The 26,252-nt window shown below is 38.4% G+C and overlaps 1 protein-coding gene across 1 annotated transcript; it reads left to right on the top strand.

Moving 5' to 3' along the window:
* Positions 1 to 1,345: 1,345 nt before the first annotated feature.
* On the top strand, positions 1,346 to 25,928 carry atg9b (autophagy related 9B). Its single transcript, XM_049480484.1, has 15 exons — positions 1,346 to 1,431; positions 3,520 to 3,672; positions 4,312 to 4,357; positions 4,744 to 4,806; positions 4,986 to 5,156; positions 7,957 to 8,098; positions 8,780 to 9,528; positions 11,411 to 11,564; positions 12,664 to 12,843; positions 14,005 to 14,250; positions 18,730 to 18,971; positions 19,441 to 19,543; positions 20,861 to 20,945; positions 21,239 to 21,424; positions 21,702 to 25,928. The coding sequence occupies exons 2-14, from the start codon at positions 3,564 to 3,566 to the stop codon at positions 21,403 to 21,405; spliced, it is 2,457 nt and encodes an 818-aa protein (XP_049336441.1). The 5' UTR covers positions 1,346 to 1,431; positions 3,520 to 3,563; the 3' UTR covers positions 21,406 to 21,424; positions 21,702 to 25,928.
* Positions 25,929 to 26,252: the final 324 nt, after the last annotated feature.

Raw genomic sequence — 26,252 nt, 5'->3', positions numbered from 1 at the left:
TTTATAGCCTAGTTATTACACTCCTGAGTACATAAAACCTATATGGATGTATAAAAGACTTTTTAAATTTTAATTTAAAAGCCGTTTGACCAGTGGTAGGATGGTCCCCCCTCAAATGTGAGTCTTGGTCCTCCCAAGGTTTCTTCCTCCTCCTGCAGCTCTGAGGGAGTTTTTCCTTGCCTCCGCGCTCACTGGGGGTTCTGTATTCTGTATTTTCTATGTTTAATGTTTTGCCTGATTCTTTGTCCTGTAATCATGTTTCTGTAAAGCTGCTTTGTGCCAACACCTGTTGTAAAAAGCGCTATACAAATAAATTTGATTTGATTTGATTATTAATAAGAAGTAAAGTTTATATTACAGTAAAAATCATATCACTTACTAATTGGGGACGAGCACTAAATCATGGAAAAATGTTTTGTTAAAAAGTAACATTTTATTTTGACTTGGGTATAATAACATTGTTTCAAGATATGTATTTAGCTCTAGCCAATACACAGCCCTAGTATTAGCCATATCGTTTCTTCATACAGTGAAATTGTAATGAGACATACTTTTAATTTTGTTTATTTATTAAATTATTTATTCCCATTTTCTCCCCAATTCACACAGCTAATTACCCAACCCACACATTAGGACTCCTCCTATCACTAGTGATGCCCCAACACACCAGGAGGGTGAAGACTAGCACATGCCTCCTCTGAAACATGCGACTCGGTTCTGATACATCAGCTCACAGAAGCTTTGTGCTGAGGACATCACCCTTTGGAGTGGTGTGGGGAGAGAGCACCATCTACCCACTCAGAGAGAGCAAGGCCAATTGTGCTCTCTCAGGGCTCCGGTAGCCCTTTTTAAAAAAAAAAAAAAAAAGGTCAAGAAAAAATACTTAAAAAATAAAGGTCCGTCAATTTGAAAAAATAAAACAAAAAACAAATCAAGAACTTAGAGAAAGTATTTCAAGCTTCGTTGCAAAGAGCATCAAAAATGTTATGATAAAACTGGCTCTCATCAGGACTGCCCCAGGAAAGGAAGGGCAAAAGTTACCAGCCTCAGAAAGCGCAAGTAACAACAGTCCAGATAAGAGCACCTAAATGCTTTACAAAGTATTTTAGTTTGTTTAACATTTTTAAGTTACTACATGATTCATTATGTGTTCCTTCATAGTCTGGAAGACTTCAATAATAAACTAATAATAATAATAAGAAAATAATAAAAAGAAAGGTAAACACATTGAATGTGTTTTAACGTTTGACTCAGTTATTTGTCTGATAGTGAGTCTAAACCATGTCTTCATAGTAAAAGAGTGAAATACTACATTAACCAGAATCCTCAGCGGTTAAACCCGTCAGCGGCGTGACGTCAGGGAGTTTTGTTGACATGTATGTGTGTTTTTGTTGAGGAGACTGGAGCAGTGGACCCGTCTGCGCTCGGATGGTAAGAGCTCAGCGCTTTGTAATGAGGACGTCTGGCATTCTGTATAGAGTTAATGTGTATATCTGCACTGCTTTAATCCGCGACAGAGGCGGGAAACTCACCGTTTAGCTGCGAAAACAGGGTGTTACTTACCTATGAGTCAGCTAACCTGCTAACCTGCTACCCCAGCTAGCCTGTCCTGTTAACTGGATGGTGGTGACATTCTCATCCAGCTGAGCTGCTCAGATAACATGTAGCTTCTTCAGCTGGGGTAGCTAGAATTCTCTATATTCTCTACAAGAAGTACATTAATACGAAACGCCGGCTGGCTATATAACGCTAGATTAACTTAGTTACATTAGCTATTATTGTATCATGTGCCGATACTGTATCACTGGTGTTGTTTTACCATCTAACGTACAAAACCATATAGCATTAATTAGCTAGGTTCGTTAGCTTGGTTAACTGTATCAGCTAGGACACTTTATTGTAGTTAAAATGTCAATATGGATTAGTCATTGTCTTAGCTATAGATCTGGTTTACAGTTAATAAAATGACTGAACATGGACTATGTGGATCTGAATCACAACACATGTGCCTCACCTCTTGTGCCTTACCCTCAGGCCACAAACCACATTTTTAGGTATCACCTTATACCATACCGTACCGTCTTTTTATGTATTTATTTGTTTATTTCTTTTTAATATACTGTTCAAAGGCATGTCTACTTCCAATACAATTATATGTACAAGTGAGTTCTAATCAAAAACATGTAAATGTGCAAGAACATGTAAAGAAGTATATGTTGCTGTACATATCTTTGCTATAGTATTGTTGTAAGCTTGCTAAAACAGTGTTTTGTCATTTGTTGCCTTTGGGCAACATTACACAGGTAAATACTACTGCACTGCTGCATTTGTTGGGAGCTTTCCTGCTCTAAAACATCAAGTTAATCAGTTTGTTATAAAAAGTCAAAATATACATTTATATTTGATTAATCCACAGGGACTACAACGCTTTTAAATCTTTTATTTTTCCTCCTGAAAATTGAGCATAAACCCTTTGTCTTTAGTGATTTCTGACTATATCAAAGTCAATATCAAAGACTAATCCAGTTCTTTTATATTTTATATAGTTCTGTTATATTTGCAACAAGACAGATTCCAGGTCTTGAATATCCAGTCACAGTACAGGTAAATCTAAGTTCAGTTCAGTTTCAATCTAGATACAATGAGTGTATACTAATTATATAAAAACAGAGATCCGCTTAAAATCCTTGGTTTCTTGGTGCTCAGATTTGCCTATAATTGGACTGGATATGCAAGATCTAGAATCTATAGCAATAACAAAAATACTATAAAAATATAATTTAAGTGGATTTAATTTTTCTTTGACTTTTGACTAAAAATGAGAATTTAATCATAAATCACTTAAAGACTTTATGCTTAACCCTCTGTGGCATGAATTATATTTTCAGGAAGAAAAAAAAAATCACACCACTATTTAGGAGATATTTGCTTTGGGAAACGTTTTGCGGAACATTTTTTATTTTGATAACAAGCTGATTATTTAATTCACCACTGCTTTATCATGATGGCCCTAACTAAACTGATCTACATAATGTTGCAAAAAAGTAAGCTTACAACAAGCACTATGTGAGACTATAGTAAGGATATAAATCAAGACAAATATAGTTCTTTACATAGTCTTACACAAATATTTTTGTATGACCCACGTGTACCCCTCACTGTGCTGGATGTAGATATGCCTTGTAACATTATATTAAAATAAAATAAATAAATAAAAAAGATGGTTTGTTGCTTGAGATCAACCCCATGCCATAAAATGTTAAAAACAGTACAAATTGAAATGATGGAAATTAAGAAGAGAGCTGTGAGAAAACACTGTTTATTTTTTGTACATTAAAAAAAACTGTTATCTTTGCAGGCCACATTGACAACAGTGATCTCAGTGTTGTAGAGAGTAGATTATTTAGTGCACTTATAATCCTGAAATACTGTGAAGGTGCCAGTAAGTTTGGCTGGTTTGGTGACTATATACTTGATGTTAACTAATTCCAGTTTCTGCTAATGTCTCCTTTTCTATAGGACCTGACCTGTGTTATTTAGTTGGAGTGAGAATGTGAAGCACCATGGCTGATTTTGAAGCCTATCAAGAGTACCAAAGAATTGAAGATTATGAGGAAGACTCGCCTCCAGGAGAGGAGGATTTGCTGATTCATGTTCCAGAAGGCCTCAGAGGTGCCTTTATCTTCCTATTAGATCCTTGTGTTACCAGTATGATTCTTAAGAAGTAATGATTTACAAAAATTGTATGCTGAAATGTATGAGCTATACTGTGTATATTGTGATGTTAAATAAGGCTGTTTGCTAACATGTAATGATAATAATGATAATAATAATAATAATAATAATAATAATAATGCACTGTATATATGCTATGTTGGAAATTAAAGTATATAAACTATATTGAACAGATATAATCGCCTTATTGTACTTTAAAAGGACATTACCTCAATAATATTTGATAATCATGATGTGTTTATTTGCATATTTGTTCACATAAATACGACCAATGTCATAAGTAGGTGAATAAAAAATATATATATTTCTCAAACTATGATTAAATATTTTTTTGTCTTCTTAATATGATAGAATTGCTTTGTTAAGCTTTCTTATTCTATTATCATTAGGTCAGTGGCATTTAAATAGTCTTAAATGATGATAATATTGTTTATTGCAATAATTTCTGGGAAAATATATTGTCCACAAAAACATGTTATTGTGAAAGGCCAAGTCATGGGAAATAAGAATAAATCAATTGTCAATTGAGCAGCAAAACTCTAATATAAGCTCTAATACTTATTTTTTCATCCATAGATTCCTGGCATCACATCAAGAACCTTGACAATTTCTTCACAAGAATATCCTTTTTTGTGAAGTTACATTTCCTCACATCTTTCACGTCTTTTGTTAGTCATTTGTTTTTTACAGGGTAACATTGATTTTCAGTTTATAGTTTTAGACTGAAGCTCAGCTCAGTAGAACATTATACAAGATTTCTTCTCCTCTATTCACATTTAGATAATTAGAAATGCACTGCAAACAAGAAAGCGTGTTCATTGATATTTAGTCTCAGTTATGCTTCACTGATTTTACTTCAGAACATTGGGAGCTTGTGAACTGTAACTATGCTGACACTCTATCCACTTTCATTGTGAATGAAACTGTGACTTATGGAGAGAATATGTGTAGTTTATTAAGTTTAAATACAGAAAAACTTATTGTTATATACCTTAATTAAGCTCACATTTACCATTTCCACCAGAAGAATGGATTTACCTGCATGGTGGTGTCGGAGTTATTTGAACTTGTGTAAGTAAATATCTGTTTTTTAACACGGTTACAATTGGTCAAACCCTTTCAATTTAATAAGCTTCCCATCAATCATCCCTACAATTCATTCAGAAATCTGCCTCCAGCTTTTAAATGTGATCAGTTGTAAATGAAACAATGTTTTTGATGTTTGTTTGTGTTTTGATTCCCCCATTTAGACAGTTTCTCTTTGTGGTCACTTTCACAACGTTCCTCTTCAACTGTGTGGAGTATGATGTGCTGTTCGCCAACCGGGCGGTGAACCACACTGGTCAGAGCCTCAACCCACTAGACAGGAACAAGGTCACCCTACCTGATGCCATCCTCCCTAGTCAGCAGTGCATTGAGAGGTCAGTATAGTCAAGTTCTTAAATGCGGTTGAGGATGCACACTCTAGGACACTTGTTTTCAGTGGTGGGATATGTGGTTATTTTTTATGTATTGAAACCCAATGCGTGTCCTATTTGTGGCAGTGAAACTCAGTCTGAAAAGCCAGATCAGAATTCTTGTGGACCTAAGGAGTAGGGGACATGGACAACAGCAGTGAGGAAGATTTTCAGTGGCAAGATTTTCCTACAAAATTAGAAGACAATGGAAAATGTATAGGTATACGTTTAAAAATAATTAATTAAAAATATTGTCATTTAGAGTATATATTTGCAGAAAATGAGAAATGGCTGAAATCACAAAAAATATGCAGAGCTTTCAGACCTTAAATAATGCAAAGAAAACAATATTCAGAAATGTTCAGAAATCAATATTTGGTGGAATAACCCTGGTTTTTAATCACAGTTTTCATGCATCTTGACATGTTCTTCTCCACCAGTCTTACACACTGCTTTTGGATAACTTTATGGCACTCATGGTGCAAAAAGTTAAGCAGTTCAGTTTGGTTTGATGGCTTGTGATCATGCATCTTTCTCTTGATTATATTCTAGAGGTTTTCAAATTGGTAACAACAAAGAAACACATCATTTATAAGTGGTCTTTTATTTTTTTCCAGAGCTGTATATCAACCATTACTTTTTGGGGGAAAATCACTGCTTTTCTTTACATAAGAGACAAATCTGGAGGCATTATGACTTTAGAGACAAGTTTTAAATGGTAAAACATATATGTCTATGCTGTCTATGGCTAAGGTAAAATGCTTTGATTTTCTGATTGATTGAAAAAGAAGCTATTTTCATGTTGTGTAGTAAACACTGCTCAGCCCTTTTTCTTGAGGACTGCTATGGTTTGCTTTGGTTTGAGGCCACTGTTCTTCCAGCTGGGCTACAACCTGGGAGGCAAATATCAGCTCTTGCACAATGCTGTCTTTCATGTCTGTCACTCATGTGACAGTGTAGGAGCTGCTCTGGTTTCGGTACCTGGTAGTCCTGTTACCCCTCAGCCTGCTCTGGTGTAGCTAGGTCATAAACAAGCACCTTTATTGCAACACCAGCAGAGGAACTTGCTTTCTCAGAGCTTGCTATTTTTGTTAGTGTGCGTGGAATGGATAGCTTTTTATAACCACCCTGGGAAGATCTGCCTTTTGGTTATTAATCATTAATTTATTGTTAATACAGTCATCTGCCTTGTGTTTTAGTGTTTTAGTGTTTCTCTGTAATTCAACATCTTCATTCGGCCTTAAAAAGAAAAAAAAAACAATTTTTACTTGCTCAGGACCAGAGCAAACATGTTTGTCTTGAATATGACGAAGTGCCAGTGTGGGAGATGGGCTGAGTCCAAGAACAGTTTGTGCCTCTTGGCCTCAGGTTATTGAAGCCCTGCTTACTTGGTAGTGAAGAGGGAACAGAAACCAATGAAGCAACTGTGTAAGATTAATTAGAAGAAAAGTTTTGTAACATGGATATTTATGTGTGTTTGTTGGTTGTGGTGTTTTGGTGCTGGGGGCTAGCCAGCAGAGAGGTCACAAGGCAGAGAAGAGTGCCCAGCCTTTTCCTTTGAGTTTGTGGATCTGTTTAAGAGCCCATTTCCTGTATTAATCCTTATTCCTGTTTCTTTTAAGGTCCACTAATCTAGCCTGAATGGGTGGGCCACTGTAGGCTGAATAGATGTGTGAGCTCCACTGACCATGCTGGAGCACTTTGTATTCCTGTTTTTTGTTTAGCATACTTGGTTAGCCACTGGTTTTACCCTGTTCTTAAATGGTCAGAACCTCACAGGACCACCACAGAGCAGATAGTATTTGGGTGGTGGCTCGTTCTCAGACATGTATAAAGTACTAGAGATCCACACTTAAGTAAATGTAAAGTGTTCTAGCTAAAAAGTGACTTGAGTAGAAATTAAAGTGTTCTTTTTGCATCATACTTAAGTAGAAGTATTCAACATTTATTTGTTGTATTGCATTTTTAATTGTATTCAATTCAACTAATCAAGTACTGAAAATAAAAGTACAGTACAGTACATAAGTTATAGTAATATTACAGAAAGCATTGGAAAGTTCCACTGAGCAGAGTAAAAGGCAGAACAGGATCAGTGTGGTGCATCTCTACTCTACTTGTTCAGTAAAATGTGGATTTGATTGGTAAAATTTTTTAATTGTAACTATGCAGCAAAGGTATCAGAGTAAAAGTATTAAACTCAGCGATTTCGTACTTAAAGGAGAACTCTGATGTGAAATTGATTTTGGTCTAGTAAAGCATGATAGGACTACTTTGTTGAATAGCCCACCTCCGGTTTCCCACAGCTTTCCGAGATCCAGTTTCTCCAAACATGCTTAGGAATGCATGATATGGGGCATATTTAGCCCCTGCAGTTAAATCGCTTTTTACACTGTTATCCAAACTCAGAGTAGCCCCACACATCATTGGCAGAATCTGGAGAGCCTCTTTAAAAGTGCACAAGAAGCTTAATAAAATACACTGTGTACAACCTAACGCTAACATACATCTCAGGGCGCCTCCATCACTCTACTTTTCATGACTTTACTTTAAGATGGCAGCGCCCGGAGAATAGGTTAGGCTATATTTTTGGTTGTTATATTTTAAATGACTAAAAGTTCATGACTGTTCCTTTGTGTAAAAGTTCACTGTGAGTAGAAACATGTAAATATCAGAACATGGTGGGGTCAATAAATCAGGTTTCTAGCTCAGTCAGCACCATCATATAACCATGCAATTTTTTTTGTTTGTTGTTTTTTCTGTTTAGGATTCAAAGCAACAGTTGGATCATCTTCCTCCTTATAATGGCGGCCATTTTTTGGATCTATCGCCTTGGGAAGGTCATCTGGAACGTCCTGAGTTACTGGGAGATCCGTCAGTTTTATATAAAAGCCCTGAAAATCAGGATGGTAAGCATCAGTCATTCACCACAGTTAATAAAACCATCAAAGATGTAAAAAGGATTCACATTCGTTACTCAGGTAAAAGTATAGATACTAGGATGTAAAATACGTCTGCAGTAGTTGAAGTTTCAACTCAACTTTTTACTCTTTAAAAGTGTAAAAGTACTGCTTTCAAAACTATTTAAAGTATAAAAATAAAAATAATATAAGGGGGAAAAATGGCATTAAGGACAAAAGCTCAGGGTCCTATAGTTCACTACACCCCCTCCTCAAAACACATTTTTCTAAAAGCAATAATGATTAAAATAATATATTAAAATGTTAATGTTGATAAATGTGGGATGCACTAGGCTCCCTGTTTCAGCTGCATATATGTTCATTGAAAATTAATGTATTTTAGATCATTTTCATACTAGGCTACCTACGTCTGCTATTTTCTTGCTGGTGATTTACTCTGTTTGGATGAAGAGGATTATCTGGATAGGAAGCAAATAAGCTAAAATGAAATAGGAAAACTGAAACTATTTTAGAAATTTTAGAAAGTACAGATAATTGTAAAAATAATAATAAATGTAAAAAAATATATATAGTAAAATATAGACTCCTACTTGGGTAATGTAAAAAAGTATTTGTACTAAGTTACTTGACACAGTTATTAAGTTACTAAAATGCTTTTGTGTTTGCCAGGATGAGCTGTGTAACTTCACCTGGCAGGAAGTGCAGGGGAGGCTGATTAACCTGCAGCGCGAGCAGCAGATGTGCATCCACAAGAAGGAGCTCACTGAGCTGGACATCTACCATCGCATCCTGCGGTTCAAGAACTACACAGTGGCCATGATCAACAAGTCACTGCTGCCCGTCCGCCTGCGCGTGCCCTTCTTCGGGGACGTGATCTTCCTCACGCAGGGCCTGAAGTACAATTTCGAGCTCATCCTTTTCTGGGGGCCCTGCTCTCTGTTTCAGAACAAGTGGAACCTGCACCCCAAATACAAGCGGGCGAGCAACCGCCTGGAGCTCGCTCGGCAGCTGAGCCGGATCATCCTTCTGGCTGGGATTGCGAATCTGTTGCTGTGTCCGTTTGTGCTGGTGTGGCAGGTGCTGTACGCCTTCTTTAGCTACGCTGAGGTGATCAAGCGTGAGCCGGGAAGCCTGGGTGCACGGCGCTGGTCGCTGTATGGCCGTGTCTACCTGCGGCACTTCAACGAGCTGGACCACGAGCTGCAAGGCAGACTGGGCCGAGGCTACAAGCCGGCCGCCAAGTATATGAACGCCTTCATCTCGCCGCTGCTGGCAGTGCTGGCTAAGAATGTGGCATTCTTCTCGGGCTCTGTACTGGCCGTGCTCATTGCGCTGACCGTCTATGATGAGGATGTCCTCACTGTGCAGCACATCCTCACTGCCATCACTGTACTGGGCGTGGTCATCACTGTCACCAGGTGAGTCGGTATTGATGGTGAGAGAAGCATTTCGATCACGTAGCTTCGGTGTGGGTATAAAGGAGAGAATAATAATATATACACATAGGGAATAGAGAAGGACCAATCTGTGTTTTTGGAATCTTTACCAATTGTCAATTTCAGCCAAATAGGCAGCGCTACTCTGAGGAACCTTGAGTGTTTTGGGAAGTCAGAGCGATATTAGCTAGTGGTTTGTCCTAAGTAGCTTGTTTTAACACAATAAATGCGCAGGCTACATGCCGATAATACTCCCCTCTAAATGGAGAAAGAACTAGCACTTAGCATGGTTAGTGGCTAATGCTAATATTGCTCCAGCAATGCTAGCTGGGGTTAGCAGCAGGCTACAGGCCGGTAATACTCACCTCTAAATGGAGAAAGAGCTAGCACTTAGCATGGTTAGCAGCTAATGCTAATATTGCTCCAGCAGTGCTAGCCGGGGTTAGCAGCAGGCTACAAGCCGATAATACTCACCTCTGAATGGAGAAAGAGCTAGCACTTACCATTTTCTCCCCAATTTACACGGCCAATTATCCAACCCACTCATTAGGACTCCCCCTATCACTAGTGATGCCCCAACACACCAGGAGGGCGAACACATGCCTCCTCTGATACATGTGAAGTCAGCCACCGCTTTTTTTCGAGCTGCTGCTGATTCAGCATTGCCAAGCAGCCAGCGCGCTTGGAGGAAAGCGCAGTGACTCGGTTCTGGTACATCAGCTCACAGATGCCCTGTGTTATTCAAATAAAGGTACAGCTACGCTCACAGTCACAATATATATAAGTGCAATTTGTAAGTGCAAACACCAAGGGCGATATCACGATTATTAAAATGATTGAGGTCAGGTCTATTTATTGAACGATAAGTCGATAATGTAGTTATTGTGACCGGCCTAGTTGCGACTGCTGTAAGGCTATCCTGTGTGCCATCCTGCCTCCTGCCTGGTGCCCGCTGCCTCTCCGCTGCCTCCCTGCTTCATGATGGAGTTTTTCAGGTGGTTGCTGGAACAGAGGCACTGCAGTCTGGAGGATCCACCACCCATGCGCACCCTGCTTCAATAAATGCTGTGTTGAGGCGGTGGGCACCAGGCGGGGTGGGCACAACGAGCTGGGGCACCCCGCCACAATCGCAGCATGAACCAAAAGCTCATCCACGCTCAGCCCCAGCTCCCACAAGCCAAGAGAAACAGCTGGTCCATAACAAACCATTTGAGGAGGCTGCAAGAAAAAATGATGGACAGCTAACTCTGGCTGTTAATTGGCCTGAGAAAAGTGTATTTCCTAAACAGTAACTCAACAAGACCCTAAATTTGTATAAAACAATAATAGTGTTAAATTAAAAAAAGACAAAAAAATATATAAATAAAGTTATGTAACGACAAAAATCGACCACAAAATGAATGTGCAGCATACTGAGTGCATGCATATTAACTTGCAAACATACAATTACAATTAAATTCAGTAAATAATAAAAAAGTAAATAACAATACAAAATAGACTTTTTTGGTGATATTAATGCATACGATATGATATGACACACCCCTACTGTGTATACCTTATTGAATTTGGACCATGCACTTTATTCACGTCTGAGCTGTTAAAATATTAATTCAGACCTGTTGAGTACAGAGGCTAAACTTTTTCTTTTTTATTTTTACTTTCTGTAAACATTATGAATGTTCTAAAACTTTATGGAGGGCACTGTATGGTCAATATTCCCACTTGCCACTCATCGCCTGAGGGCCCCAGGTGATTGGTGATTTACATGCCCTTTAGCCTGACTACTGAACATACTGTACATGTAATCTCAGCACCTGCTAGGTGTCCCTGCATTAGAGGTTACACGTTTTATACTCTCTTCCAGATCCTTTATCCCAGACGAGCATATGGTGTGGTGCCCAGAGCAGCTGCTACAGTGTGTGTTAGCGCACATTCATTACATGCCAGACCACTGGAAGGGCAATGCCAATAAAAGTGAAACTCGTGATGAAATGGCCCAGCTGTTCCAGTATAAAGCGGTAAGAATGATGCAGAGACAGCAAATCACACACAGACGTAACACAATCGTAATATTTAATTCCTATAGATGCACATGCATGCTGCCCTTAAAGAGGAAACATACTTTTAAAATTAGAATAGAATAAAGTTTAAGTAAATATCTGGCTTTAAATCAGTTAATTTATACAATAATTTCTTGATACAACTTCAGTTCCAAAAAAGTTGGGAAACTGTAATGATTTGTAAATTTCATAGCCTCATATTTTATTCACAAAAGAACACAATAAAATCTCCTCTCATATAGTACTGCCCAAATGTCATTTTCTCTGCATGTGGCATGGCAGTTCTGTGTAATTGGTGAGATCAGGGAGTTGATGTTTGTTCCAGAAGGCCTGTTGGTCACTCCTCATTCAGTTGTGTTTACCAACTGGGCCATTCCTTGAGGTACATGATGCTTAATGCCCTGAAGACTGAAAGTGTGGCCTTTTGGTTTTAGGGTCTTTGAGTGTAAAAGATCAAAGTTCTTTGATAAAGCAGTGACCCCAACATCTCTGTAATCAGAGATACACTTCCTACTGTGATTAAACAGTGCAAATATACATAATACACAGACATTACAAAACAAGGTATAATGATACAGATAAAAATACAATAATAAAATATAAATGTAAAGAATCTAAAGTAAAAATGTGAAGAATAAATGTAGAGTCTTTTAGTATGTGTGTAATGGAGATGCAGTTAAACAGTAAAACAACAATGCAGTTGCTGGACATATTGAGAAGAGTACTGATGTCAGTCATACAGGCAGTGCAAGAACGCAATTATATAATAATTTAGCAGTGCAAATTTACAACGTTTTGATTTCAAAAACAGTAATAATAATAATAAGAAAATACAAATAATAATGGTGTTACACTGATCTGTAAATTCCACCTGTTATTTTATGAAATTATAAAATGTCTCACTTTCAACATCTGACATGTGTTCTATATTCTATTGTGAATAAAATATGGGTCTGTGAAATTTGACAATTATCACATTAATTCTGTAATAATTAAAGAACTGGCTGTACAGTAGAACTAAGATGTTAAGATGATGTGATGTGTGTTCATACTGCAGGTGTTCATACTGGAAGAGCTGCTCAGTCCAATCATCACTCCTTTTATCCTCATCTTTCTGTTACGGAACAAGTCTTTGGAAATCATTGACTTCTTTCGCAATTTCACTGTGGAGGTGGTGGGCGTCGGTGACATATGCTCCTTTGCGCAGATGGATATTCGCCGCCATGGCAACCCACAGGTCTGTTTGTGTGTTTCTCTTAGCTTGTTTGTTTGTGTGGGAAAAGAGAAAAGATCTAAATTAAAATACATTTATCGTCAAAAATATTTGCACCCAGAAGTAATCAGAATGAAACTTATTGAGTTGTCTTGCCTGAATGTCACGACTCAATCGAGTGCCCCAGAATGTCAGTAGGTCATCCTTGGTGACAAGCTTTTCTTCCTGGTCACCGTGGTCAGCACCACAATCAACAATTTGCTGTCACACATCACACATCCAGAAGGCCTGAAATGAAATCACAACCACAATTTAATAGGTAGGATAAGGGAATAGATAGCTTGATTATTCCTTGGAAATTTACATTACCTGAAGGTCTTTTTAATAAACTACCTGCTCTTTTTATGTTTTCAGTGCCTCGTCTGTAAATGACTGGGCACTTAGAATTCTGCAAATGAAGTGTGAAGCTTGTTAATGGTGTAAAAATAGCCATTTCTTTGCATAGGCAATGCTATGCCCCTATAACTAGCACTGTAAGCCTGTTGGGAGTATCAGCTAAAAGCTCTGTATTTTGGAATACTGGGGGAGAACAGAGGTGGAGTATTTGGCAAATGTTCACACATTTCCCTACACCCAAAGTCCTGAGAGCATAAAGACAACAGATGCTATGCCGTGGCCAAATGCTTTTTCAGACCTATCCCCTGACTGAAAATATGTGGTATTCTTTTGGATGTGCTATAAACACTCCATCCACCCCTACTGCAAAATCTGCAGGAACTGTGTGAGTATTTAGGCTGCATGGGATGGATTATGGCCGGACATCACTAGGAACTGATACAGCTGCATGCAGAGACATCTGGCCTGTTGTGTAATCCATGCATTGCACACTATTTATATATACATAGCTTAAAAAATATAACAGGGTGGTCCATACCAGTTAAAATTTTAACCGTTATACTGGTGTATAGAATTGCAATCCAAAACTACTTTCTGGGTACAACTATTTATGCAAAATAATCCTGAGGCTGAAAAGTGAAGAGAGTGAGCAGTAAAGCACTGCAAAGCACTGCAGGTGCTGAACCAACAGATTTTTGCGTAATAATGTTCTGTTATGTAGGCTTTCTGTGCAGGGCTGCAGTTTCTCCTTGCTGGTTTATTTACCGTGCGCTACTTCCTCCCACACAGTGGATGTCAGAGGGCCAGACTGAGGCCTCTGTGTACCAGCAGGCAGAAAATGGCAAGACAGAGTTGTCCCTCATGCACTTCACCATAAAGAACCCACGCTGGCAGCCTCCCCAAGAGAGCTCGGTCTTCATCAGCCACCTGCGTGAGAAGGTGCAGCAGGATGCACAGACCGGACCTTCGCCTCAGCTCCTCCTGTCTGAGGCTCCTCTGTGCACCTCACTGCTCTCCAACGAATCTGCCACTGCTGTGAGTCACTTTGCTGTTTGTGTTTTGTTAGAATAGGTGGGATATAATTCAATACAGTTTTAATTTCATTATGTTTGTGCTGTATTATATTCAGGATTTTTCTCTGAACACTTTGAGTCTTCTTGACTAGGATTAAGCCTAGTTCTTGACAAAATTCTCTTTTCTATGGAAACGTACCATACCGACATACCGTATCATAAGGCGCACTGTATTATAAGGCGGACTATCAATAAACGTCTATTTTCTGGTCTAATTTCATACATAAGGTGCACCAGATTATAAGGCACATTTCAGGAGACACTGTAAGGAACTTCTTATTCAGCAGGTCTCGCCGCTGGGTGGTGGTGGTGGGGGGAAGGTAACTATGTTAAGTAAAGCTAAGCTACGTAAACAAAACTGGAATAAAAAATACTTTAAAGTCAAAAGAGGACTGGATCTACACAGATTTCTCTCCCGAAAACTGTTTATTTGGGTGAGCAAAGCACTTCCATTTAGTTACAATAAGCTTAGATTTCCAGATTTCCACTACAGCTGGAGCATTATCATTAGCATTAGCGGCTAACCTCTACTGACTAATGCCACCCGACAGTGTTAACCTGAGGAATCCTGAGTGATCCAGTGAGGCAGGGGGATATTAGCTAGTGGCTCGTCCCATGCTTGTTTTAACACGGTAAACACGCAGACTACAATCTGATATACTCACCTCTGAACGAAGAGCTAGCACTGTTGGCAGATAATGCTAATGCTGCTCCAACAATGCTAGCCGCGGTTAGGAGCAGGCTACAGGCCGATAATACTCACCTCTGAATGGGAAAATAGTGGTTGGCGGCTAATGCTACTGGAGAAACTTCACAGAAACTACTTTATAAAGCTGTACTTTAGTGGAGTGGCTTTACTGCTTCTTACAAGCTGACAGGTAAAATACATACATAAGGTGCACAGGATTATAAGGCGCACTGACGATTCTTGAGAAATTTAAAGGGTTTTAAGTGCGCCTTATAGTGCGAAAAATACTGTAGTCAAAGGCTAGACTAAATCACTGTGTCAGCGACTGGCACATGCACAGCTACTGTTTAACTTTTTTTTTAGCTTGCGTTTTTATAGGTTGAACAGATTGAACAAAAAGATCAGGGAAACCACTGGCCTACTGCTGTCCAGACGGAGAATTGCTTTTAGGGTTTACTGTGGTCACACTGATATCTATACACATTCATTTACTATTCACATTTATCTTGTTTGACTGTGCTCACAACCATCCACTCGCTTAACCCCACAAACTCAAACTCGCACAGCTTTACTTAATAGGAATATGAAACGAAGGGTGTTTTTACACCTGAAAGTATTTCTTTGTTATATTTGTGCCTTTGTGTTTATGTGGACCGATTAGTTTTGAATTTACACTGCAGTTCAGTAAACAGATTAACGAACTTTACCACAGCCTGTCATTATCAGCTACAGGATCTGCGTCTCTCTACACTTCAGATTAACTGGTTTGTAGAATGTTAGTTATGAGATCGGTGAGTTGCTTTGCCAGGTGTTGTGAGGAATTCTAGCTCTCTGTCAGAATTCGACTTCTCTTCACATACAGACATCCCACAACTGTATGAGTGTAAAAGATTCTCCTCAGATTCCCTTTATTTCTGTTTATTAATATAACAGATTAATAAGGGTTAATCTGCTGTTACTCTAAATGAGTGTTCTTACTGCCGCGTGACGTGCCTGCACACCTAAAAGAGTCGGAATTCAGCACAACACCAATTCTTTTTTTCAAAGACTGACTCAACTTCTTGTAATTGGTCTAAAAGTCTGAACCATCTAGAACAGTGCTTTTACACTGCAGGTGAACCGGACTGTGTTCAGTAGATCTGGACTGATCCGCCCAATCTCTGGTCCTTTAGTCCGGCCTTTAGTCCGACCGTTCACGGCCCCTTTTCACACCTGCTATTTTGGTTCAGACCAAACTATAAAGTCAGAAAGTCTGGACCAAACAAGTTTTTTTTTTTTTTAACCTGCAGTTTTTATGTGATCTGTACCAATTATATAAAATAATGAAATTGAATAACACTTTATTTGGCATTTTAAAATGTATTCATCAAAGCATTAAAAAAAAAACGAACATATTACATACAGGTAGAATTATTTAACTTTTAGTAATAATGAACCAATTAAATTATATAACTCAGGTAATTAAATTTTTTTATTGGTGCTTGCAGCACACAGATCGTCCACCAGGGGGCAGTAAACACATATCTGATCCTATCTTATTTTAATGTAATTCTTCTCCTGTTGCACGTTATATATTACATTTTATTATTGTTGTTGTTAAATAATATTTAAATACATTCTTCATAAATATGAATAAGAATAATTTGATTAACTTTATTGTGAATTCCTTCTTATACTGCCATGTTCAACCCTTAATGCCACCATAATTATCATTTTTTTTGAGAAGCAAAGTCCCATTTATAATTTGTTCACCTACCCCTTGGTTTTAAGTGTAACCCTTACTCTTGGAACAGAGTTACAAGAAGAAGGGGTGAAATCCTTCCACTAAGAATTGGGACAACCCTTCAAGAACCCGTAGGCAACCCTGTCCATCCAAGCTGCTGGACTTTAGTTAAGTTAAGGACATTGTATGTTTTCAAAAAAGAAGGAAATGGTGGTACAGCAATTGATTACTTGTGTCCAATTCCCATTTCTCTGTAATGGAAAACTGAAATTAGCTTTAATTTATTTTTTTATTGTTCCACCAGTGTTTGCTGTGTGTTACACCATTTTAGGTATTTAAATTTAAGGTGTATGCTTATTATAAAGAAAATAGACTCAAAACATTACACAGTAAACTATAGTTATATAGTGGTTATTGTAATTCTAATGAGGAAAATACTTGTGGGTTTCTTTTGCCTCTTGTGGCACCATCTTGTCATTGATTTCTCATAGACCTCTGTTTGGAATGTGCCCCCCCTCAAGCCTTATAAGAATTGTGAGGGATAGAGCTAATTTGTAGAGCAAAGACATGAATAGGATTGAGCCTAAGCTGAGAAGATGTAAAAGAAGAAAACACAAACTGGATTATATGAGGTTGATTTATGAATGCTATATAAATTTCCAATAGAATATTTCCTGTAACAGTGCTTGGATATGGCAATATTTTGTAATGTTTTAAAGCAGTCATTTATATTTTGCAATGTTGGCTCTGTGGTTACAGACAGTCTGCCTCTTTACAAGGAGTCTGTTTCTGTTGAGGCATCCATCAAATACTATCCACTATCCACTGTACTGAAATTGCCTAAGCAAATGTGTTTCTTTAGTATAACACCATGGTGTTTTTTTATAACACCACAATTCCATAAAAACACAGCTACTCACCAAACCTGAATTCTGAAAGACTTTATTAGGAATTTGTTGATTCTGTAATAATATATTAAAGGCTGTCTTCAACATTTTATCATAAATGCACAAATGAGATGAATATAAAAGTAGTAAAGCTTTCCTCGTCCTTTGAGTTTTTACTCACTTCTATCAAACAAGCAATAAATAAACAAATGATCTACAAATAATAAACAGACCTAATGGCAGCTTCCCCACAATAGAAGAGACTGATTTTTTTTTTTTAAACATTTAAAAATTCAAAGTAATATAAATATACATTAATATACATTTTGTTAATATTGATCAATTGAAGACAGTAGAATTTCCTGAAAATAATATCTGGCATGTGTGAATGTCTCCTATAATATGCTTTTTAATTTTATATAGGTACATCATCTATCAAAATGTCCTGCATAATCTGTCTAGGGCCCTAAAAGTTTAACTGTCAAGATGCAGTAAAACATACATTGGATCGGAAGCCACTAAAGGAGGACTTGATGATAATAATATTTGTGATTATTTGACTTATTGTCATTAGTTTAAGTCTTATATATAATAACACACTTTAATAAAAATAAACATTAAGTTCAGAGACCCAAAAATGAGTCCTGTGGGACTCCTCAAGATATGCTATATTAAATGTTTTCCAAATCTGTCACGTTTTGGTCTGTGTTAGGACTAACAAATAAATCACAAACACAGGGTTTAAAGGTTAAGTGAAGAAAGGTCTGTCAAAATACAAAATAAACTGGATCCTTCCAAACAGGAAGCAGAGGTAAAGGCCTTGACAAAAATGTAATAAGAGCCAACACAATTAAAAAGAGCCAACACAATTAAAATGCCAAATAGAGTCCAGCTAAGCAAGTAAGTGTACACTCTTTTAAGACCAGGCTCCCCACAGTAGGATAGTAACTAGCTAAGCAGGCTACTCTAAAAAGTTACAGCATGACTATATTACCCCTCTACTCGTTTTGACATATTAGTCAACTACTACAGCAGTCATTAAATACAGCCACAAATGTTTTAATGTTACATGATGATAACAACGGTCAGCTAACAGCTAACCTTTGCGCTATTCTCTGCACCCGTTGACTGTTTTCCTCACAGCCTGACAACCTGTTGGCGAGTGTGCTGGCCCACCCGGTGCTGACAGCGTCCGGTTTACCTGGATGGAACCGCCGTTTCATTCCCCAAAGCAGTACAGCCTCAGCCGCGGCCAGTGTGCTGGCCTCGTTCTCCTCCTCACAGCAGCCCCATGCAGGTCGCACTCGCTCACATGTCCTGCTACCTTCTGCCCTTCACAGCCACGAGAGCCCCATGTATCACAGCGACCACACTGCTGCAGAGAGGTATGTGTGTTCCTGTACCTGAATGTGTAGACAACAGACCGCTGACACTGATACTCAGTGATGCTGAGCCTCCTGATGCATTCTTCTGTTAAAACAAACAAAACATGAGTGCAAAAATGAATATTTTAGTCATGCTAGACAGAGTGACACACTGTTTTCATGGATTGTTTTTTCTGTAAACAAGTAACTCCCCTATCAAGCCCATTGTGTCTTATCCAAATTGAGGCAATAACTCCGTGTCACTTGAATTATTACGTAATTAAAATAAATTAGGAAATTAAACAACACTGCTAATGACTCAAATTAGCATCACACTGTAGCTAATTGATCAGCCCTTTCATTTAGAACAATAAATACCAGTCATATAAATTAGGAAATCTGAGGAAATTTAACAGCATGGCTTATGAGCTCTTATTAGAATACAATGAATCTGCAGTGACCTGATTCAAAGTTTTTCATTTTAATCTAGCATGTCTGCCAGTGACTCCAAGGTCTTCAGCCAGTCCAATGTGACCCTGCTCTCAGAGTTTGCATCTGCAGAAATGAGCCTGCATGCCATATACATGCATGAGGTGAGTACACAGGGGAACGTCTGACAGGGCAACGTCTATAGTGAGTCTCCACTCTGCCTCTGTACTGTACACTGCAAAAGAATGAGACTCTAATATGCAAGCATTGTTAATGGACTACAACTATATGCATACAAAAGTCAGGGTGCTGTCATGGGACAGCAGTATGTAAATTGATTGCTTGGGAATGCCCACATCTGTATTTTTTGTTTATGTATAGTTGTGATATGTTATACTTTATGTATTAATCTTAGGCCCAAACCCATTTCTCTTTTGTACCCCTACCCATTGTTTTCGAGTGTAAGGGGGAACATTGTCCCCCTAAGAATTGGGATAACCCTTCAAGCACTTGATGCATATTTATAACAGTGGAGGGCTAAAGTTTAGAAACCTTGCTGCTGTTGGGTATCTAGGTAACTTTAGGGCATTGGAACTCTTTAGGAAGGAAGCAGGTGGAGCAGCAGTTATTTATTATTGTCCACTCCATTTTTTTCGTTGTGATGGGAAGCTGAAATCCCCATCACAACTTTTATTTTACTTTTCTGTTCCACCTTAAATGCTGCAGCCTCTGCTGTCTGTTGCATTATTTAAGGTTGAATTTGAACGTTAACCAGCCAGCTACTGAGATGAACTACTTGAAAATGTTTATGCTTGTTATAAAGAAAGCATTAAAACTACACTTTAAACTCTGGCAGGATAGTGTTTATCGTTTTTTACAAGGAAAATACTTATATTTGTTTCTTTGGTCACTTGTTCCACCATCTTGCCAGTGATTCTGAGTCCTCTGTTTTGAGTGTTCCTCTTTTGAAGGGTCATGTAGCCCTAACACTTACCCCTCCAGCCTAACAGGAATCGGGACATCCTACCCCTAGTTGTAAACATTAAAAATCTAATATATTAAACATAAATAATAATTGAACATAAATTTATTTATATAGCACTTTTTACACCTGATGCAGGGCTATGTGGTAGGGCCAAGGTGTGAAATGGAATTAGCACTTAGAGTTGTAAGAAATGTTTTAATCCACACTCATTAGTGAGCACAATATGAAGCAGACAAGCAGAATTAGATTGATCAATCATTTTATTTATCTTAAAGGAAAAGTCGCACATTACAGCGGCACAAAAACAGTAGTGAGTAGTGAAGATTGAAAAATGCAGGGCAGTAAGTGTTGCATATATTTTATACAGTGTAGATCCTTTATGAAACCTAAGGCACACTAGCAGTCAAGCCCAGGTTTGTTTTAAGTATCTCATGGAAAGAAATAAAATATATGTTATATAATATATGGGCTATGACCCATTCATTGTTTTTTCTAGGTCCACCAGCAAAAGTTTCAGACTCATCGTGGACCAGGCCAGGTCCAGACTCCTGTGGCCATGAGGGACATTGGTGCTGCTGCAGGTGAGCTTTACATTTATGCTCCTAACTGTAACTGTGAATCCACTGACAGGACGAACCACGCTGTCATTTAGTGCTAAAAATGTGTGTGTGTGTGTGTGTGCTATTTATAGGTATATGTTTGAGTAAAATGAACATTGTTGTTTTATTCAATAAACTACAGACAACATTTCTCCCAAATTCCAAATAAAAATATTGTCATTTAGAGCTTTTATTTGCAGAAAATGATGAATGTCTGAAATAACAAAAAAGATGCAGAGCTTTCAGAAAAACTAACTCCATATTACTTCTGCCAGTCCCAGCGCCTGGGTCTCAGATGCAGTCCACCCAAACGGCCAGCCTGGTGGTGCCTAGCCCACTCCGGCTCGGAGGCTGGGTAGAGGAAGAGGAGGAAGAAGAAGAGGAGGAGATAAACAGCAGCCCTGCGCCAGATCCCAGTCAGACCAGCAGGGGGAGCAGCTGAAGTGCCTTACAGCTCTAGGGTGTGTTCTCCACTCACAGCCTCCAGTCCCACCATTTAGAATTTCTCACACACATTTCCCAACACTGTCTCACATTCTGTCTTCTTTCATTTTGTGTGTGCTTCCTCCCTTCCTTCCATTTTTCCCTTTTCATTATTGTATTAATGTCTGGGCACTGCATATGCAGTCCTACGGTCCCTGTCACTACATTTCAGCATTGCTGTGTTGAATTTTTTACAGTAACTACTTAAGAAAAAATAATGGTTTGTCATTTTTCTCTCTCCTTTCTTATTTGCAGTCTTTGCATTCATTTTCTGGAAGAACGTTGTGGCCTTAGTTTAATTTGAAGCTTTTTGATCAAACGTGTCGGTCGGCCACAGTCCAGCTGCAGCAGCCGTCAGATCAGAACCTTCACTGCACTGTCTTCCAGCAGCCCAGAGGAGCCGTGGCATTGTGGACTACAGTGTATGTCGACCACTCCTCCTCTCGCTTCTTATTGTCACAAATATTTAATTTGGAGGACTATTCTTTCTTTTTTTTGGTTTTGTTTTTGAATGTGTAGAGTCTGAGTGAATGTTTGTCCCGAGACCAAGGATGCTTGTCCTTAGCAGTGTGTTACATAACCAGAAAATACCAGAAAAATATTACATTACTAGATGCTAAAAGAAACATAAGTTTGGTGGCAAGCATTGAATCGGACATGATTGGTGTGGTTGCTGTTTTAAATCACTGATCAATAGCAGTAGTGTTATGTTTTTTTGTGTGTGTGTAAGACACCTCAGCAATGGACATCTACATAAATCTGTTTATGTCAGAGTTCAGAAGTTTTAGAAGTGAGAAGAAAACAAAACTAGACCTACTTACAATAGAAATGCTGCTTGAGCATGAGTAACAAATGTGCACCCTAAAACAGAGTTTCAAATCTCTGTTTTATCCTGAGGGCATTCAGATTCTTTCGCCCAGGTTGAGATTTACAAGCAAAACATTAAACATCAGTTTCAGACCTTAAGGCTACGTTCATATTGCAGGTGTATTTGGCCCTAATCCGATTTGTATTTTTTGATATTTGTTTTGACGGTCGGTGCTGTGTAACTGACATGCATGCACATAACAGCAAAGCTTCACATGAAGTTTCAGTTTCATCCTTTCCAGCATCACAAAAGCTAGAAAGGTAGAAAGCTAGAAAGTCAGGCTGACACAGCTGGGCTTATCACCTATATACCCCCTTAAACTTGTACTTGGCTATGGTCACTTTGTTGACGTGTGTTCATTCTTTAAACTTAATTTTTTCAAGTTTTATTTTCGTGTTACCTATTTTTTTTTTGCCAAAGAAACACTCATTCACCGCTTACCAATTTTTCATGTCCATTTTCCTTCTCATTGCCTTTTTCCATTTCTTTTGATGTAAAAGCCTCGCTTTTCTGTAAATCAGATAAGTCTTGAATTTTAATACCTGCCTCACAAAAAACACTGTCATAGAAAGACTGGAATGACACTGGAATTAGGCCAACTCTTACCTGCCGAGTGAACATAGCCGAAGAGTCTGCATTTATTAGCATGAACGTAACTGTCCTAAAAACGTTACAGCTGTTTTACACTACAAAATTGTTAAAAGTTACCATGCCTGAAGATGTGTTTTTTGCTAAGGTGTTTGTTGAAGCAGCATTGATATGAATTTCTTTCAACTCTGCTAAAACATTTGTTTGTTCATTATTTTTTTTTATTTATTTGTTTTTTTTTTGTTTGCTTTTTCTTTTGGGTGCTTAGTGAAGCGAAAGTGTTTCTAATGGATAATTTTAATATTCTAAAGTTATTACAACACTGCATGAAAAACTAAGTAATAGGTCAAGTAATTTAACCACTAAAAAACCTTTTTTTAATGTGTAACCCAAAATACAAACCCAAAATAACACAGACAGTGACAGTCCTGTCTTAGGGGTCACAGTTGTTTTGAATATAGAATGAAAATATAGAATGTAGTGCTCACATGATCCCTGTCTGCTTGCACAGTGGCACAGTGTGAACTGAACTGACACCACTGGACATTTTAATAATAATCATAGAAACTGACATTAAATGGTGATTCCACTGTGATTTACATGATTTAAAGCGGGGAGGTGTACAAAAGAACAAATGCTACATGACATATTTATACTTATTGGCCATTTTATAAGGTACTCCCATTAAATTAAAGCCCAGAGTTCAGCACAGTCCACCAACCAAAGCCGTCCTAGTCATTTCTCAAAAACTGAGCAATGACTAATGTCTAGGGCAGTGGTCCTCTAAACTTAAGTCTGATGCCACTTCAGAAGTTCTTGGTCCTCTACTGGTCTAGAGCAGGGGTGAGCAGTTCCTGTCCTGTATGGCTGGATTCCTGCACAGTTTTGTCCCTTCAGCTCAGCCATCACCCCTGATTCCGCTCGCCTGTTTATTGCCAGATTCTTTTTTAAATCAGATCTGTTAAGATTGTGGTCACATTTTAAACCACCTCCAAGGTTATGTTCAGACTGCTGACCAACTGAGTTAGTTTCTTAGATCAGATCTCTCGAAATGACCGTCTGAGATCAACACTGTCATTTGCAAGTGATCAGATTTGTGTGTCTAGACATCATGCATTGGTTGCTGTGGTAACGAGGTTGGGGTCAGAAACTAACCTTTGCCGCACTTTTTGGACCCCCAAGTATCAGTCTGAATTTGATGAGGTTAGGCAAACGACTCACTGAAATCAAATCTGAGCTGCCAGTGTATCCAGCCTCTGTTCCAATCAGATTCTCACAAATCAATCTGGATTCAATCTAGAAAAAATGGAACTGGCAGTCTAAACATAATCTAAATACGGTTAGGATAAGATTTGAGAAAAAAAAAAGAGTCCAGATATGCCAAACATTTGATTTGGGCTGAACGTATCCTAAATGTGGTCAGATTATCAAAAATTTAAATAATCAATTTGTATACCATCTAGACAAAAATTTTGTCTTCAGATTTGGGTAGTCTGAACATTTGACTATCTGAGCAGGGAAATCCGCAAACTGTGCTAGACTTTGGCCCGTATTGTTGATTATCGCACTATTGTACATGAAAAAAAGATGATCTGTAATGCTTGCTGTGCCTCCATCAATAATACCAGTGCAATACACACACATCACCGTGTCTGTGTCACAGCTGTGCTGACGGTAATCTACCCTGTTAATAATATCTGGTCTGCAGCGAGCGGTCCTGTGGTGATTTTTCTCCATTGTTGAATAGGGAAGTGATAAATTGAGCAGCAACATCTGGGATAGACCTGATAAAATGGTGAATAATGCTGTATGAGTATTTATTTCTTTTCTTTTTTTTCTTTTAAAATGTGTGTACACCTCCTCTATCTTTTCAGAGAGCTCCAAGATAACAATTAAGTGTAAATAGTCATTTCCCCCCCAGTATTTGTGAACTGTTAGTATGGTGCTCATACAACAACCACATTGGTCCTACGAAGTCGGTCCTCACTATAGCTACTAATTAAGGAACTGATTCATTAGGTATGCATTAGCTTTTAATCAAACCGTAGACCTGTTGTCAGCTCGACAAGTGATATTAATAGGTTTTAATAATCTGTTCTCGTGTACCGTTCCCAGATACATATGGCTCTAATACATATCACAGACAGGCTATTACAGGAGCCAGAAGGCTATGACAGTTTCTATAAACTCTGATGTAGTATTCTCTTGTTGAGCTCATACAGTGCCTTGCTGCCCCCCCTGCGACTAGCAGCAAGTGCCCGGCTCAGCTGTCCACTGTCCACACCTCCAACCGAGCACATCCCGTGGGTACAACATATCAATTTGAAGCAGCCCTTCCTGATGGTTTGTCAAAAGTGAGTTGTTTTTGTTGTGTGTAGGAAAAGTCACATCAGTGTAGGTCAGTTCTGAGTCACTTTCTTTGTACATCAGGGTGTACATCATATGCATAGATCTTCAAAGGAATAGCTTAAACAAACATGCTAGCTGAAAGCTAACAACAAATGAAAGATCATATTCTACCCAGCCACCAACGAGCTGCTCACATTAGCAACCTGCTAATGAAGGTTGTTATCTTGTGACTGGACTATTCCTTTACCACAAACTGAAATACCTCCAGATGAGTGTTGAAACATCAGACTAGTTAATGTACAGTATTTATTTTTGGTGGATGTAACGTGTTTTCGCAGCTTAAATACAGAGAGAGAAACCTCAGCGTGTGATTCATCAGATGAGAAATGTTCACGCGGCATGTTTCACGGCTATTAAAGGCTTGCCATTTTACGCATAAATACCGAGCATGAGTAGAGAAAGGTGGTTCTTTGCACAGATTCAGAACGATAACTTTAATTGCGATAGTTTGCGATCCGTTACTTTTACATCTCCGTTATCCTCATGTCCACTATGAGCAGTCTGAAATAGGACTGTGCAAGGTGCTATATATTTTGTTGGGTTGGTTTCAATATTTATCTATTTTTTATTTTTCTGACTGTTTTGTCTGAGTAAATCAACTTGATTAAAAAAAAAAAACATAAAAAAAAACATGTCTCTGCTTTTATGTGTCTTCTGAGCAACCCTGCAAATGCACTTTATTATTAGCGTGGCTGGGAAGTACGTTCCTAAACCGGAAATTCCAAGGCAGCGAGGGAGCCGGCAGAATATCCACCACTTTAAATAGCAGCACCTGTGTGGAAAACTAACCTCAAACACCTCCCTGAATTAAAAGTGAAAACAGTCAAAAATGAGTGCAGGATTCCCCGGACTGTTTAACAAAAAGGCTACAGCAACTGCATCGAGGGTTATGTGCAGGAAGTGGAAGCCAGGTAATTGTTTTTGCTTGCTGTGTTTAAAAA

This window comes from Astyanax mexicanus, chromosome 6, assembly GCF_023375975.1.
Source record: "Astyanax mexicanus isolate ESR-SI-001 chromosome 6, AstMex3_surface, whole genome shotgun sequence".
Taxonomy (NCBI): domain Eukaryota; kingdom Metazoa; phylum Chordata; class Actinopteri; order Characiformes; family Acestrorhamphidae; genus Astyanax; species Astyanax mexicanus.
Note: the sequence above shows the minus strand (reverse complement) of the source record. Positions and strands in the feature narration are given on the sequence as shown.